We start from the raw sequence: 17,966 nt of genomic DNA, 5'->3' as shown, positions 1-17,966 counted from the left end.
ACGTAACCGCAGACATGACAGGAGAATGGCAGCTTCTTACCTGCCTGGATCCAGCGCGGGTCCCCTCCGTGGTGGCCGGATCTTCTTTCTTCAGTACTGCAGATATGCACAGTGCCATTTTTTTCTATTTTGAATCTCCTGCTTTCCCGCAGATCCGCGGCCCCTTCACAGTGACAGCTGAGGGTGTGCCGTGGCGGGGACGGCTTCCATTGACTGCCATGGAAAATGGAGCACGCTGTGATTTCTTCCCATGTGTGCAGCCCGCACACCGGGAAAAAATCCCATCTGCATGCTTTTACTTGCCATGCGGATGCTAATGGGTCCCTTTGGGCAGTAAGAGGTGCAGATCTCCGGCACAGGAGACCCCTGCGGATGTTATAATTAAAATCGGTATGTGGACATTGGGCCTAAAACTGGTGTATAACGCTGTCTAAGAGCCATAACAGCCCGCCCTAACACTCTGAGAGTGATATACAGGGCTTTTATGGCTCGTAGGCAATGTTATACACCAGTGTTCAGGACTAGTGTAGAGCAAACTGAACCTGTAGAAGCCCGTTTCAAGTAGAACTTTACTAAAAGCTCGGTTCTGCTTGTTTCAGCAAAGTTCAACCGGAAACAGCGCTCTACAGGTTCCATTCACCCAACACAATTCATCGCCAATGGTGTTCTGGACGCGATGCTGACCCAGTATCATCCCCAACTGAAGTATGAACTGGATCACTAACAATAATCATTATTCTTGGGGCTTTTACCCACTAGCCTCTTTTTATCGCTGCGTTAAGACGCTAGTGGGTAAAGGCCCTTATGGGCAACTTTGGCTTGAGAATGTAAAAATTTTCCGATTCTTCTTCCATTCCTTTATCAGGGCCAACAAATGACATATTCCATGGAAGCAATGGTCGTGTTTTAGGACTAAGAGATTATGAGGAACATATGTATGTCAACACACAGACCTTAGATGGCATAAATGAAGAAAAAGAACCCTACATGATCCCAGAAGATAGTCCAAAGAAAGATATCTTTGATATGAGTAAGTAGATACAAAATGGTTCTATGTATCTATCTCATATCTATCTATCTATCTAATATCTCTCATTCTATCTCCTATCTATCTCCTATCTATCTCCTATCTATTTCATATCTATCTATCTATCTCCTATCTATCTATCTATCTATCTATCTATCTCCTATCTATTTCCTATCTATCTATCTATCTATCTATCTATCTATCTATCTCCTATCTATCTATCTATCTCCTATCTATCTCCTATCTATCTATCTATCTATCTATCTATCTATCTATCTATCTCATATCTATCTATCTATCTATCACATATCTATCTATCTATCTCATATCTATCTATCTAATATCTCTCATTCTATCTCCTATCTATCTCCTATCTATTTCATATCTATCTATCTATCTATCTATCTATCTCCTATCTATCTATCTATCTATCTATCTATCTATCTATCTATCTATCTATCTATCTATCTATCTCATATCTATCTATCTCCTATCTATTTCATATCTATCTATCTATCTCCTATCTATCTCCTATCTATCTATCTATCTATCTATCTATCTATCTATCTATCTATCTATCTATCTATCTCCTATCTATCTCCTATCTATCTATCTATCTCATATCTATCTATCTCCTATCTATTTCATATCTATCTATCTATCTCCTATCTATCTATCTATCTATCTATCTATCTATCTATCTATCTATCTATCTATCTATCTCCTATCTATCTCCTATCTATTTCCTATCTATCTATCTATCTATCTCCTATCTATTTCCTATCTATCTATCTATCTATCTCATATCTATCTATCTATCTAATATCTCTCTATCTATCCATCTATCTATCTATCTCCTATCTATCTCCTATCTATTTATCTATCTATCTATCTATCTATCTCCTATCTATCTATCTATCTATCTCCTATCTATCTCCTATCTATCTCCTATCTATCTATCCCCTATCTATCTATCCCCTATCTATCTATCTATCTATCTATCTATCTATCATCTATCTATCTATCTATCATCTACCTATCTCATATCTATCTATCTATCTATCTATCTATCTATCTATCTATCTATCTATCTATCCCCTATCTATCTATCTCCTATCTATCTATCTATCTATCTATCTATCTATCTATCTATCTATCTATCTATCTATCTATCTATCTCATATCTATCTATCTATCTATCTATCTATCTATCTTTCTATCTATCTCATATCTATCTATCTATCTCCTATCTATCTATCTCCTATCTATCTCCTATCTATCTATCTTTCTATCTATATACTTTTAGTTCTTTCCCAGTAGATTTTAGAATAACCCAGTATGTTCTTCTAGTCTAACCTGCAGACCAATCTAACAGACTTATAACGGTGCAATCAGATTTTCATAATTCATTTAGAATCTCTGATAAAAATGCTCAATCTTCAGTGTTTTCCGCTAGATAGGTCCATAGACTTCTACTGTAGTGTTATCCGACTGCTGTAGTAACTCTAGGGTAGGCAGTCGTTTAATTCTATCACTTACATCAATGCTTTGGTATAAGTTTACAAACCTTTATATACTGAATTTCTTATTAAACAAATGAAACCTTCACAAACGCCGTCAGTGGAATATAATATAAATGTACCTTCTGGGTTAATATGTAATTGGTCGGGGCCATTATCAGTAATGACTAGACCTGGCAGTATATGTACACACAGGGAGTTGCTCCTCTAAATGGAAATTAAACAGTCTGAGATATGTGGAACCATACAGATCCTATCCGCTGCAGGGAGGTAGAGTCTACATGTGTGTACCTACCACACGTGTACTTACCTGCACAATCCTAGCACAGATGGGGATATAAAATAATGAATGTTTCTGCTTTGGTCCCAAAGCCCAGATGGTTGGTGTGCCTTTTATAAAGCTTTTCCCATCAAGCCTCAGTGACTGATCTCTCTGCTCTTTCAGCTGATACCGGCAGGGGGAAAGTAAAGCACTGAAGTAATTAAAGTCTAATCTAAGTCTGCCCCATATTGAACAGCATAGACAACTGACTGGTGCTAGAAGCACGCTTTACATGGTGCTGATTGGATGAAATCAAACATAATTTCCATCCCAAATTGGCAGAAGATGGAAATAAGTTTGGAGTACAAGATACTAATGTAACTGCAAATTATTAAAGGCAGCGAATCCTAGAATGTAAGTGTTATGTGATACATCCCCTTTAATTAGTATGGTGCACATGTGTTTCCCTACGTCATAAACTGACATCCAGCTGCAACAGTGCGGATCAGGAATAACTCTAATTCCAGCCATTAATGTTTTAAATGCTCCTTAAGAGGGCGGGGCTCCCATTGTCATCACAACGGCCTGCCCACCATGGTTATAATAACGGCCTGAGGCCTTGTGAAGGCCCCCAAGCCTGTTCATGGATTTCTGCCTATTAAGCCCTACCAGAAGCAGGGCTTAATAGGATAACAATATACAGTATCTATAGTATACAGCAATATAAAGTATTGCAGTATATTGTACATGCAATCAGATGGGGAATGAAAAAAAGTACAAATGAGATTAAATAGATTTTTTAAGTATTAGTAAAATTAAAAATATGAAAAATTTAAAATCTCCCATTTTTCTGGTCATTACATCAAAAACTAAAACACTGAATTCCAAACTGGTATCACCGAGCCTATGAGAGTGCAATTTATTACAATATCACATGATTTATTCCGCAGCATCAACACCATCAGAAGAAAACTGTGCTTGTTTTTTTGGCCCACGTCATATTAAAAAAAACCTGGTTAAAAAGAGATCCGAAGGTCTTATAGACACAAAAGTGGTACGAATAGAAAGTACAGCTTGCCCCGCAAGAATCAAAACGTCAGACCGCCGCATGATAGAAAACTTTAAAAAGTTATGGGGGTCAAAAGGGGGCAACAGGAAGCAATTGTTTTCTGTAGTATAACATGAAAAAACTGTCTGAATGTGTCACTGCGGTGATCATGTGACTCACGGAAGATACGATGAACCTATTATTTTCACCAAAACACAAATACGATGAAAAGCAAAAAAAAACTTACTGAAGGCTAAAAATAGTTTGTTGCTTAAAGGAATGCAAAAAATAAAGAAAAAACACAAATCAGTCCCAAATCCATCTGCTGGGCACAACGTGTTCTGTAGATATTTGCATGTGGACTGAAAGGTGAAGCCCAATGGATAGAATGTTCATTCTTATGGATCACAGCTTGCTTCTCACTTCTGGAACCTCATCTGGATACTCAGTTTTATCTATCCCCTGCGCAGCTGCAGCCTCTGTATTGTACTGCTACATATACCACAGATGCATCACAAGGCAGATTATAAGATACCGCTAACTACTCTAACAGATCTTCTTTCTTTAACCAGGACCATTTGAAGATGCTTTAAAACTCCATGAATCTTGTCTATCAGGGGGGTCCCAAAAATTGGAAGATCAGTGGCCAAGTCCGCCAACTAGAAGAGCTCCAGTTGCCCCCACAGAAGAACAACTGAAAAGAGAACCGTGGTACCAGGGTAAAATGAGTAGGAGGGAAGCAGAGAAGCTCCTGCAGAGAGACGGTGACTTCTTGGTGAGGGACAGTATCACTAACCCGGGCCAGTATGTCCTGACTGGTATGCACAGAGGACAACCCAAACATCTCCTGCTGGTAGATCCAGAAGGAGTGGTAAGAGATGTTCTGTCTGTCATTGTTACCCCTTATAGCGTCAGATTGCTACCTCTTGGCCCACTACAGCTAAATCCATCTATCTATCTCCTATCTATCTATCTCCTATCTATCTATCTCATATCTATCTATCTATCTATCTATCTATCTATCTATCTATCTATCTATCTATCTATCTATCTATCTCATATCTATCTATCTCCTATCTATCTCATATCTATCTATCTCATATCTATCTCATATCTATCTATCTCATATCTATCTATCTCCTATCTATCTATCTCCTATCTATCTATCTATCTATCTATCTCATATCTATATATCTATTATCTATCTATCTATCCATCTCCTATCTATCTATCGATCTATCTCCTATCTATCAATCAATCTATCTCCTATCTATCAATCAATCTATCTCCTATCTATCTATCTATCTATCTATCTATCTATCTATCTCCTATCTATCTCATATCTATCTATCTATCTCCTATCTATCTATCTATCTATCTATCTCCTATCTATCTCCTATCTATCTATCTATCTATCTATCTATCTATCTATCTATCTATCTATCTCATATCTATCTATCTATCTCCTATCTATCTCATATCTATCTATCTATCTCCTATCTATCTATCTATCTATCTATCTATCTATCTCCTATCTATCTATCTATCTATCTATCTATCTATCTATCTATCTCATATCTATCTATCTCCTATCTATCTATCTATCTATCTATCATCTATCTATCTATCTATCTATCTATCTATCATCTATCTATCTATCTATCTATCTATCTCCTATTTATCTATCTCCTATCTATCTATCTCCTATCTATCTATCTATCTATCTATCTATCATCTATCAATCTATCTCATATCTATCTATCTCATATCTATCTATCTATCTATCTATCTATCTATCTATCTATCTATCTATCTATCTATCTATCTATCTATCATTTATCTATCTATCTGCTATCTATCTCCTATCTATCTATTTCCTATCTATCTATCTATCTATCTCCTATCTATCTATCTATCTCCTATCTATCTAGCTCTCATATCTATCTATCTCCTATCTATCTATCTATCTATCTATCTATCTATCTATCTATCTATCTCCTATCTATCTATCTATCTATCTATCTATCTATCTATCTATCTATCTATCTCCTATCTATCTATCTCCTATCTATCTCCTATCTATCTCATATCTATCTCCTATCTATCTATCTCCTATCTATCTATCTATCTATCTATCATCTATCAATCTATCTCATATCTATCTATCTCATATCTATCTATCTATCTATCTATCTATCTATCTATCTATCTATCTATCTATCATTTATCTATCTATCTGCTATCTATCTCCTATCTATCTATTTCCTATCTATCTATCTATCTCCTATCTATCTATCTATCTATCTCCTATCTATCTAGCTCTCATATCTATCTATCTCCTATCTATCTATCTATCTATCTATCTATCTATCTATCTCCTATCTATCTATCTATCTATCTATCTATCTATCTATCTATCTATCTCCTATCTATCTATCTCCTATCTATCTCCTATCTATCTCATATCTATCTATCTATCTCCTATCTATCTATCTATCTATCTATCTATCTCCTATCTATCTATCTCATATCTATCTATCTCCTATCTATCTCATATCTATCTATCTCATATCTATCTCATATCTATCTATCTCCTATCTATCTATCTCCTATCTATCTATCTCCTATCTATCTATCTATCTATCTATCTATCTATCTCATATCTATATATCTATTATCTATCTATCTATCCATCTCCTATCTATCTATCGATCTATCTCCTATCTATCAATCAATCTATCTCCTATCTATCAATCAATCTATCTCCTATCTATCTATCTATCTATCTATCTATCTCCTATCTATCTCATATCTATCTATCTATCTCCTATCTATCTATCTATCTATCTATCTCCTATCTATCTCCTATCTATCTATCTATCTATCTATCTATCTATCTATCTCATATCTATCTATCTATCTCCTATCTATCTCATATCTATCTATCTATCTCCTATCTATCTATCTATCTATCTATCTATCTATCTATCTATCTATCTATCTCCTATCTATCTATCTATCTATCTATCATCTATCTATCTATCTATCTATCTATCTATCTATCTATCATCTATCTATCTATCTATCTATCTATCTCCTATTTATCTATCTCCTATCTATCTATCTCCTATCTATCTATCTATCTATCTATCTATCTATCTATCTATCTATCATCTATCAATCTATCTCATATCTATCTATCTCATATCTATCTATCTATCTATCTATCTATCTATCTATCTATCTATCTATCTATCATTTATCTATCTATCTGCTATCTATCTCCTATCTATCTATTTCCTATCTATCTATCTATCTATCTATCTCCTATCTATCTAGCTCTCATATCTATCTATCTCCTATCTATCTATCTATCTATCTATCTATCTATCTATCTATCTCCTATCTATCTATCTATCTATCTATCTATCTATCTATCTATCTATCTATCTCCTATCTATCTATCTCCTATCTATCTCCTATCTATCTCATATCTATCTCCTATCTATCTATCTCCTATCTATCTATCTATCTATCTATCATCTATCAATCTATCTCATATCTATCTATCTCATATCTATCTATCTATCTATCTATCTATCTATCTATCTATCTATCTATCTATCTATCTATCATTTATCTATCTATCTGCTATCTATCTCCTATCTATCTATTTCCTATCTATCTATCTATCTCCTATCTATCTATCTATCTATCTCCTATCTATCTAGCTCTCATATCTATCTATCTCCTATCTATCTATCTATCTATCTATCTATCTCCTATCTATCTATCTATCTATCTATCTATCTATCTCCTATCTATCTATCTCCTATCTATCTCCTATCTATCTCATATCTATCTATCTATCTCCTATCTATCTATCTATCTATCTATCTATCTATCTATCTATCTATCTATCTCCTATCTATCTATCTATCTATCTATCTCCTATCTATCTATCTCCTATCTATCTCCTATCTATATCATATCTATTATCTATCTCCTATCTGTCTCCTATCTATCTATCTTCTATCTATCTATCTCCTATCTATCTATCTTCTATCTATCTATCTATCTATCTCATATCTATCTATCTATCTCTTATCTATCTATCTATCTCTTATCTATCTATCTATCTATCTATCTATCTATCTATCTATCTATCTATCTATCTATCTCCTATCTATCTCCTATCTATCTATCTATCTCATATCTATCTATCTCTTTATCTATCTATCTATCTCTTATCTATCTATCTCCTATCTATCTATCTATCTCCTATCTCTTATCTATCTATCTCCTATCTATCTCTCTCCTATATATCTATCTCCTATCTATCTCTCTATCTCTTATCTATCTATCTATCTATCTATCTCCTATCTATCTATCTATCTATCTATCTATCTATCTATATCCTGCCTATCTCCTATCTATCTATCAATCTATCTATCTATCTATCTATCTATCTATCTATCTATGTCTTATCTATCTATCTATCTCCTATCTCTTATCTATCTATCTCCTATCTATCTCTTTCCTATATATCTATCTCCTATCTATCTCTCTATCTCTTATCTATCTATCTATCTATCTATCTATCTATCTATCTATCTATCTATCTATCTATCTATCTATTATCTATCTATCTATCTATCTCCTGTCTATCTATCTATCTATCTATCTATCTATCTATCTATCTATCTATCTATCTATCTATCTATCTATCTATCTATCTATCTATCTATCTGTCCATCTATCTGTCTATCTATCTATCTATCTATCTATCTATCTATCTATCTATCTATCTATCTATCTATCTATCTATCTCCTATCTATCTATCTCCTATCTATCTATCTATCTATCTGTCCATCTATCTGTCTATCTCCTATCTATCTATCTATTTATCTATCTATCTATCTATCTATCTATCTATCTATCTATCTCATATCTATCTATCTATCGCATACTAATAAAATGCGGCAACACCCGCATTTTATTAGTATGCATTAGTATCTTTGTATGTAGTTGGCTAGTTGGTGGGGGAGCCCAAGATGTCAGCCAGTGTGGCCCACTTTAGAGATACATGGCAACCCGCTGTTATATCAGCCAGGGTTGATATCCTGTATGGTGGGTCACCACCCATCTATGGCTGGCACCTTTGGTATCGTTCACATGTGCAGGCTATTAGTATATGCAGTCACTCCTCCCCAATCTGGCCTGGGTTGAGTGGGTGACTGCATATTAGCCTGCCAGGAACAAGCTGCTCCTCCACATTACTGTCTGGCTGACTGCATATCTCCAGGGCCTACGGCCATTGTGCCTGCCCTACGGCGATTGTGCCTACGGCGATTGTGCCTGCCTTACGGCGATCGTGCCTACGGCGATTGTGCCTGCCCTACGGCGATTGTGCCTATGGCGACCCTGTCTGCTTTGCAGACCTTCAGGTATTGTGTTTTTGGCTTTTTCTGTGAATAATGCTCCTGCTCTCGGTACGACCCCCGCAGGAAGCGCTTTGGCCGGCTGGAGATGAAAGTGACACTTGCTAAGTTCTTGGTGATTAACAAATCCCTCGTTTACCACCTTGCTCTAATGGCTCCTAACGAGGGGCTGTTTGAGTCCTCCAGCCCCCTTAATGATTCTCACTAAATGCCTCTTACATAGGAGTAGTTTTAAGAAAAAGATGGGCTTTTTAGTGGTGTACATATTTTTGGCAAAGGGCAGTAAGTCACGGAGCAGATGTAACGGCGGTGACCGATGCCTGATGGTCATTCTGGTCCAATTATAGCTTTTTAATTGCCATGAATAACATTGACCTTGGTGACGATCGTTGTCCACAGAGATGAACCTGGACCAAGTGCTGCTCGGCCTTCTTCAGCTTTCACAAGTAGTAACCTAGTAAGATACATAGTAACACATGTCCATCCAGTCAGCCTATCACCCCCAATCTTCATCCAGAGGAAGCCAAATTTCCTCATTTAAGGGAAAAAATTCCTTTCCGACTCCAATCTGGTAATCGGAATAATCCCCGGATCACCGACTCTTCTCAAGTAGGTCACTTCTAATGTACAAAAACAACTATCAAGTGTGATGTCACGCAATTACAATAGAAAGCTTTATTTAAAAAATAAATATCGCCACATTGTGCGTCCTGACGCGTTTCGAACATTGTCTCCTTAGTCGTAGCCATCTCCAAATGGCACGGATCCCATATATATCGCTACTACATAATTAAAAGCGCATTTGTAAAATGACAGCCCGATACCCGTGCAAGTCATCTATGTCTCCATCCGGCCCCTAGTTGTGACCTCACGATCACATGATCGAATAATAACAGGGTAGGTGCAAAAACTTCAGGAAAAGTGAGAAAAGTGTTCCCAGCGGTGAGTGCGGCAGGATGCTTGTGAGGGGCAGAGGATCCCATCATAGCCGGCCTGCTGACTTTGTGGATCATGGGAGTCAATGTCTTCTGCTTCCCCTCAGGTCAGAACAAAGGATGTGCTTTTTGAGAGTATTAGTCATCTGATCTCTTACCATCTGCATAATCAACAGCCAATCGTGGCAGCAGAGAGTGAACTCCACCTGCGGCAGGTGATCGCACGAAGAGTAGCATCGTAGGTAAGGCAACGGGCGCTGGGGGGGGGGGGGGGGGGCAAGAAAGTAAACTATGGGGTAAATCCCCAGATGTGAAATGATTATTCTGGTTAATGTGCGTAGACGAGGAGCACGGGCCGAGGTTATAAGGATACACAGAGATACCTAGAAGGTGGAGAACACAAAGAGGCCGTCTAGTGGGTCCTAACAAAACCGAAGTCCAAAACACTGAAATATTGGAGCAGCAGCAGGTCACATGCAGACAGCGAAGAAGGCAGTGTGCGGAGCCGATCGCTAGCGCCTCTAGGGATGGTTGGGGGCTTACGAGATCAGTGGCACAAACTTCAAGGCGATACATCTCACCCTACACACAAAGTGCTAGCAACTCATGCCAGGACATTAGCAGATATTACCGTACAGTGATACTCCTACCTTCATGTTGTTACTGAACAAGGGGCGGGGGGCTGCTCTCACTAAGAAGGTGAGTGGGGAGACTTATAGGGCCATGCATGGTACTCTGGGTAATATGCAAATAAGGGAGATGGAACAATACCACTGCAGCGCCACCTATTGGATGGCAGCATTCCTGCAAATCAATGTCCGACCCTTTAAACAGGACTGTAGATCAATGATTGGAAATTGATAACCAAGCCAGACTCCATACACAGAAAGCTGTTTTGGGGGTTTTGCCCCTCATCAGTGGGCAATAGGATCCTGGCTTGGCAACTGAACACAGCACACCATACAAAGACCAATATTAGCACTTTATAATACCGCCACACCATGGCCACTAAATGATGACGGAATGATTTTACCATACTGTTACCAAATCACTGCGAAAGACCAATATTACCAATAATATCACTAATGACTGAATCATGCCGCCACTTCTACTGACTGCAAACACCAATATTACCGCCATCCAGTGCTAGATGCCAGCTTTACACACCATATGAGTGATTTCAGGGCAGGTAAATCCAACGACTGATGGGAGTCTCATCTCTAATTGGTGCCATTCACTTTTCCAACATCTTTTCTCCACCTACACAAACTCTCCATCCTGCTGCAACTCCCAGATCTATGCTTGCTGTTGCCTCGTTTACCTCCACTGCTGCAGCTGCTGTGGGGCACGGGGCCCCCAAATACCGCACTTCAGGAATAATGATGTCAGAACTATAGCTGCCCCCCAAAGATAGTGCCATACAAGCAACACTCCTGAAAACAATGGTGCCCTATATGTAGCAGCGCCAGACAGCGGCCATATTGTGCTGCAGACAGCAGGGGCCCGCCGGGCCCTAACAGTCTACCGCACCACACAATGCACTCTTCGACCCACAAAATGGAGGTGCCAACGTTTGTACCGATATTTTGTATCACACACAGTATTAGTTCTCCCGTCGTGCCCACACAGTGATAATGCCAACTGTTGTGTCCCTCACAAGGTAGTAATGCCCCTTCTGTGTCCCCTGGAAAATAATAAAGGTGGGGATTTACATTTTATGACGACACAAAGGAGGTTCTTACCATCTCTAGTTGTGGCCCAAACTGCAGTAATCCCCATTGTCCTTCCGTTGCCCCCCAGAAGACCCCACAGTATATAGTATTAATCTGATCCGTGCGGTGACGTCATTGCCAAGTAGATGATGTCATAAGCATGGTTGTGGCATCTGTGGCCTACAAGAGAGAATGGCCGGACAGGGACCCATAGCGCACTGCTCTGCCATATTGGTATTGCTGCATACAGTTGGATACAGATGAAACTTGGGCTTCCTTGTGCCTCGGCCAAAACTCTGATGCCCCTGATCAGCAGGAGCCCCTTCTAGGGTTTGGCTGTAAACACTTGCCCCGTTTGCCCTGCCAGTGCCAGACCTGGCCCCATGCTAAGACACTGGGTGCTCTACGACACGCTCTCGGGCGCACTCACACGGCACGAACCCCACACCCATCCCAATGCAACCCCACAGACCATCTTCAGATGTGGAAACTGTGTGGTTGGAGGAAGCAAACCAATAGATTCCCATGCAGGAACCGCGAATAGAGCTGATCTGCATGAGGACCCAATGCCAACCCCATGGCCGGAGGCGGCCTCTACTGCTAGAAAAAAGATGGCGGCTCTCCTGCAAGAAAAATACACTGTGTCAACATACCGTAAAACGCAGGCAGAAATGGGAGGCGTTGAAGTGTTTTTGATGTCATTTTTAATTTTTTGCCATTTTGCGGGTGTTTTTCTGATGTTTTTAAAGTTGTACAGAAAAACCTTTACAAGAAGCCAAACCTTCAACAGGCTGTATTTTTCAAAAAACACCACTGACTCCCAGAATGCTAAAAATTGCAAAAACCAAAATGCCGCGTGCGCATTTGTGATATGTTTCTCTGGACTTTAGTGTAGCAGCCTGGGGCCCCGTACACGGCGTTACTGCCTGCGCCGGGGCTCTCCATCCGGGGCGCCATGTGGATCAACCAAGACAGAGCCCTGAATGGAACCATTGACTTCAAACGGAGGCCAACAAGGTCCTTCCTTTCCACTAGTTTTGGCGCACAGCTTAGGGTTCCGTTTGGCTGCTGATAGTCTTTGCTCCCCGTTAGTCACACGGGGCGAGATTACGACTAAGCAGCAAAGTGGACGAGATTTGCAAGAATGTCATTCACACGCTGCGACAGTCGGCTGAAGACAAACCGCGCGGAAACTGATATGCAGCCCAGAATTCAAACCTGTGACAAGTCAATTTTGGCGCCATTTGGCGTGGGTTACTCTGAGTCTGACAGCGCCCGGCGTCCGCATGTACCTGTCATTTCTGTCCTTCATCTGTACTTCGGATAGGCCGGCGGTTCGCTGTCAGATGACCGCAGTGCAGATTGTTTTCTGCACATTTTTTTGCCCTCGCCATCGCTAGGTGATGACGTGGAATCTGCGATCCGTCCGCAATGTTATTGTTTCATTGACTTCAACTGAAGCCGACCGTCCGGAATCCGCACAGAAATAGAGCATGCTGGGACTTTTCCACAATTGATTTCCCATAGCATGCCATGCACGGTATTTGCTGCGGATCCACGGTGCGGGCGCCTGCCACGGATTCCGCAGCAAGATTCCGCCCGTGTGCAGGCGGCCATAGGGTTCTGAGTACTCTTTGTGGTGATTCAGATGAATCCCAGGTCAGAAAGCTACAAAACTGTGCAAATGAGATCCATTTTACCTGCGTTGTTACATTGTAACAAATATCCCGAGCAGGAGAGAGATTGTGAGTTTGGTCCACGGGCCTGTCACCAGCCAAACCTACGGCCCACTGATGAGGGGCGAACCCCTGAGACAGCCGTCAGTGCATGGTCACTCTGGCTTGGCTCACAATTCCCAGTCATTGTTTAAAAAGCCTGACCCTGACTTGCAGGAATGCTGCCTTCCCATAGGTGGCGCTGCAGAGGTCCTGTTCCATCCTCCTTTTACACAGCCGATGATTGGTATCGTCCCGTGTAATAAATCCCGATGTTAATCTTTGCTGAGCGAACTTCCTGTATTCCACATAACCCGTTTGTGTGCTCTGTGTCCTTCAAGATCGCCCTTCGCTTGGAGATGAACATTTACCAAGAAGGGAGAACAGAGGAGCTGCACCCAAAACAGGTCGCAACGGTGGAAGGCAACAGAAGGAACATCAATAAGTGACCCATTGAGCGCTCTTCTGCCAGAGACTACATCTTGCATTTATGTATAGCTGTACTATTGTACTTTCCACCACCAGAGGGCGCAGCTGAGCCCACTGAGCTCGAAGAGGAGGACCACTCATCACTCCGATGTGGCAATGACACACAACTGGTGCCAGGGGCATTGGGGCAAGTCCAGGTGGGCTACGGCATGCAGTGTCCGTCCGGCGAGGGGCATCAATGCTCACTATATACCCACATATGCGTCCACCAGCCGGACCTGCAGCGCATTTCTATCAGTCGGTTATGACCTTCCTGCATCCTGATATATTTAGGGGCATGGCTAGCGCAGCATTAATCCCGCGGCTCCGTGTATGTACTGGGACTAGTCACCCCTCCTAGGGTCATTGTCATGGATGTACCTTCCTTGGGTTGCAACAGCACCAGGGGGCACCTTGTGGGCAGTCAGACTGGCGTGCTGCTCTATATTGAAGGAATCGGTAATCTATCTCTACCCGAGAGCCGTGGAGGCAGTCAGCATGGAGGTGGATATTGTACAGGAAGGGTGATAAAACATGGTGGAATTAAAGGGCCACTCCGGTGATTTTGTAAAACGTCCTTCATCGTTTCACAATCCCCCAGTGCAGGTAAGTTGGCTGCTGTTACCTTGGTCAGCTGGTTCTTTCTGTCTGAAACTCCCGGACTCTTTTCCCTCAGACGGTCATGTGACCTCAGTTCCGGCCGGCTCAGATCTACTTGGGGTTACGTACTCATTTTCTAGCCACATTTTCAGTTTGTGTGATGCTGTTACATGAAACTGTCTAGCTGGGGACCCAGCGCTCCTATCACAGTTACTGATGATGATCACACTGGCATAATAGAGGAGATCACAGCTCATCTTCCTTACTGGATATTTGCGGTCTGTGGCTTATTTTGGTGAATATGGAAGGTAACAATATTTAACTGTCCTCCGGTAGGCAAAAATGGTACAGCCTCAACTAATGCTGTGCTGATGCATCATGGGCTAGATGTGACACTGAAAGTTAAAAATCTCAGCCTCAAGATGGGGCCTGATAAGCATCAGACAGGGGCTGCACTGCATGGAAGTGATTGTGATACACAGAGGAGACTTCCAGAGGAGGCAGGCATGGAAAAATGTGTTTTTGCTGGAGTGGCCCTTTAAACTGCTAACGCTTGCTGTCAGGAGGCGTAGCCTGAAGCTCTGGGGCCCCAATGCAAAACCTGTAACAGGGCCCCCAACTATAATGCTTTATTCATAGTACTGGGCTCCCTATATGGAGAAGAGAGGCCTTATGGGCCCCCTAAGGCTCCTGGGCCCGGGGGCCACCGCATCCCCTATAGTTACACCCCTGCGTACTGTATAAGGCTGGGCAAGAAGGACCAAATTAGCTCCAACTGAAATCCCATTAACCTGTGAATGCCAGTGCCTTCTGGGCATAGTGATGTGATGGTGATCATGGTGCGGCCATGCAGGAGCGATACGAATACTGAAGATCCGCTGCGGCTGCTGGGGATGAACTTTGTAAAAGATGGGCCCCTTCACATTGTCACCGGGAGATCGGCCCCTACCGAATGTCTTCTAGTCACACTCCTCACAGGCTTGTATGAGTCCATCCACTGCGGGGGTGTCTGAGCTCAATAAGCCAATACAGAGTGTACGGGCCCTGCGGGGGGCTGACTCCACCCATTGCTTTTAATTAAAAAATACTGAAAAATGTCATTATTGGTACTGAGTGTGCGTATTACACGTCCTGCCATCATATGTTGGGTGGGCTACACTGGCGACGCATCTACCGCTGTATACATACCAGTCAGCCACACAACTATGGGGGCCACACAACTATGGGGGCCACACAACTATGGGGGCCACACAACTATGGGGGCCATACAACTATGGGGGCCACACAACTATGGGGGCCACACAACTATGGGGGCCACACAACTATGGGGGCCACACAGGATGCTAATTAATCTACTGGAATGTTTCCCAGCTGTGGGACAAAACTGAAGAAACATGGAGGAAAGTCCCACAAACACGGGAACCACGTGCAAACATGCAGATGTTGTACCTGGGAGCCTGGGGGGCCGTAATCTAGCCGCTGAGTCCCTGTGCTGCCCATAGATGTCCCTTACTGTGAGTCAGAAGGTAGAACATGTTCTAGATGACCGCTGAGCCCTGACTGCTGGACAAGACGCGCAGGCGAACGGTAAGCGACAAGAGAGCGCGGCGAGCGGACTCAGCGACAGGAGAGCGCGGCGAGCGGACTCAGCGACAGGAGAGCGCAGCGAGCGGACTCAGCGACAGGAGAGCGCAGCGAGCGGACTCAGCGACAGGAGAGCGCAGCGAGCGGACTCAGCGACAGGAGAGCGTGGCGAGCGGACTCAGCGACAGGAGAGCGCAGACAGGGGACTCAGCGACAGCAGAGCGCAGACAGGGGACTCAGCGACAGCAGAGCGCGGCGAGCGGACTCAGCGACAGCAGAGCGCGGCGAGCGGACTCAGCGGCGAGCAGACTCAGCGACAGGAGAGCGCGGCGAGCGGACTCAGCGACAGGAGAGCGCAGCGAGCGGACTCAGCGACAGGAGAGCGCAGCGAGCGGACTCAGTGACAGGAGAGCGCAGCGAGCGGACTTAGCGACAGGAGAGCGCGGCGAGCGGACTCAGCGACAGGAGAGCGCGGCAAGCGGACTCAGCGACAGGAGAGCGCGGCGAGCAGACTCAGCGACAGGAGAGCGCAGCGAGCGGACTCCGACAGGAGAGCGCAGCGAGTGGACTCAGCGACAGCAGAGCGCAGACAGGGGACTCAGCGACAGGAGAGCGCAGCGAGCGGACTCAGCGACACGAGAGCGCAGCGAGCGGACTCAGCGACAGGAGAGCGCAGCGAGCGGACTCAGCGACAGGAGAGCGCAGCGAGCGGACTCAGTGACAGGAGAGCGCGGCGAGCGGACTCAGCGACAGGAGAGCGCGGCGAGCGGACTCAGCGACAGGAGAGCGCGGCGAGCGGACTCAGCGACAGGAGAGCGCGGCGAGCGGACTCAGCGACAGGAGAGCGCGGCGAGCGGACTCAGCGACAGGAGAGCGCGGCGAGCGGACTCAGCGACAGGAGAGCGCGGCGAGCGGACTCAGCGACAGGAGAGCGCGGCGAGCGGACTCAGCGACAGCAGAGCGCGGCGAGCGGACTCAGCGACAGGAGAGCGTGGCGAGCGGACTCAGCGACAGGAGAGCGTGGCGAGCGGACTCAGCGACAGGAGAGCGCGGCGAGCGGACTCAGCGACAGGAGAGCGCGGCGAGCGGACTCAGCGACAGGAGAGCGCAGCGAGCGGACTCAGCGACAGGAGAGCGCAGCGAGCGGACTCAGCGACAGGAGAGCGCAGCGAGCGGATGCAGCTCCGCATGTAGGATTAGGCTGGGAATTGTTTGGAATAATGAGGTAGGAAGAAATAATATCAGCTAACAAAGAGAGAAGATCAGAGCTGAGGAAGGAAGGCGAGAATAAGCGGAGGGTTCAAAGGCCGAGGGGAGGAAGAGGATGGAAGAGGGAGGAAGACCAAATACCGACCCAGCCTTGTAATAAGCGCTAATTCCATCTAACGGCCCATAAACAGCTCAGTTACACACAACACGGGTCCTAAAGAGTCCGAGACACTTGTGGACACGACCGGAGTGGTGAGGATGCCATGGGGATCCCTGGAATCGCATCATAAAATACGCCGCTATTGAGCCGTGCAAAAACCGCGACCATCCGAAGATTCGTATTCAATGTATTCATTCGGATGAACAATCTTTAGGCGTGCAAAAAATTGCTCCAGGACAAATAGCCGATCGGCGGCCGTTCTCAGTCTGAGTTTATATGCTGCG

At 43.4% G+C, this 17,966-nt stretch overlaps 2 protein-coding genes across 2 annotated transcripts in view; both read left to right on the top strand.

Annotated features, from left to right (window-relative positions):
- SHC2 (SHC adaptor protein 2) overlaps window positions 1–15,794 on the top strand; it is a 79,716-nt gene extending 63,922 nt beyond the window's left edge. The window contains exons 10-13 of the mRNA XM_066604758.1: window positions 866–1,030; window positions 4,430–4,728; window positions 10,342–10,476; window positions 14,003–15,794. Coding sequence (XP_066460855.1) covers window positions 866–1,030; window positions 4,430–4,728; window positions 10,342–10,476 — 599 coding nt within the window. The 3' untranslated portion in view covers window positions 14,003–15,794. The remainder of the gene's footprint in view (window positions 1–865; window positions 1,031–4,429; window positions 4,729–10,341; window positions 10,477–14,002) is intronic.
- LOC136628978 (pre-mRNA-splicing factor CWC22 homolog) lies at window positions 14,664–17,507 on the top strand. The gene is made up of 2 exons (XM_066605053.1): window positions 14,664–14,735; window positions 16,302–17,507. Exons 1-2 carry the CDS (start codon window positions 14,664–14,666, stop codon window positions 17,505–17,507), a joined length of 1,278 nt encoding a protein of 425 aa, XP_066461150.1.
- The last annotated feature ends 459 nt before the right edge of the window (window positions 17,508–17,966 follow it).

Source organism: Eleutherodactylus coqui, chromosome 5 (genome assembly GCF_035609145.1).
Source record: "Eleutherodactylus coqui strain aEleCoq1 chromosome 5, aEleCoq1.hap1, whole genome shotgun sequence".
Lineage (NCBI taxonomy): Eukaryota > Metazoa > Chordata > Amphibia > Anura > Eleutherodactylidae > Eleutherodactylus > Eleutherodactylus coqui.
The sequence above is the reverse complement of the archived record's forward strand: the minus strand, read 5'-3'. Positions and strand labels throughout refer to the sequence as shown.

What these genes read in the sequence shown, in the direction of transcription:
- LOC136628978 (XM_066605053.1), top strand. Translation starts at nt 14,664, where the DNA reads ATGGTGGAATTAAAGGGCCACTCCGGTGATTTTGTAAAACGTCCTTCA. An exon ending in TTCACAATCCCCCAGTGCAG is followed by an intron (nt 14,736 to 16,301) that starts GTAAGTTGGCTG and finishes CTGCTGGACAAG; the next exon opens with ACGCGCAGGCGAACGGTAAG.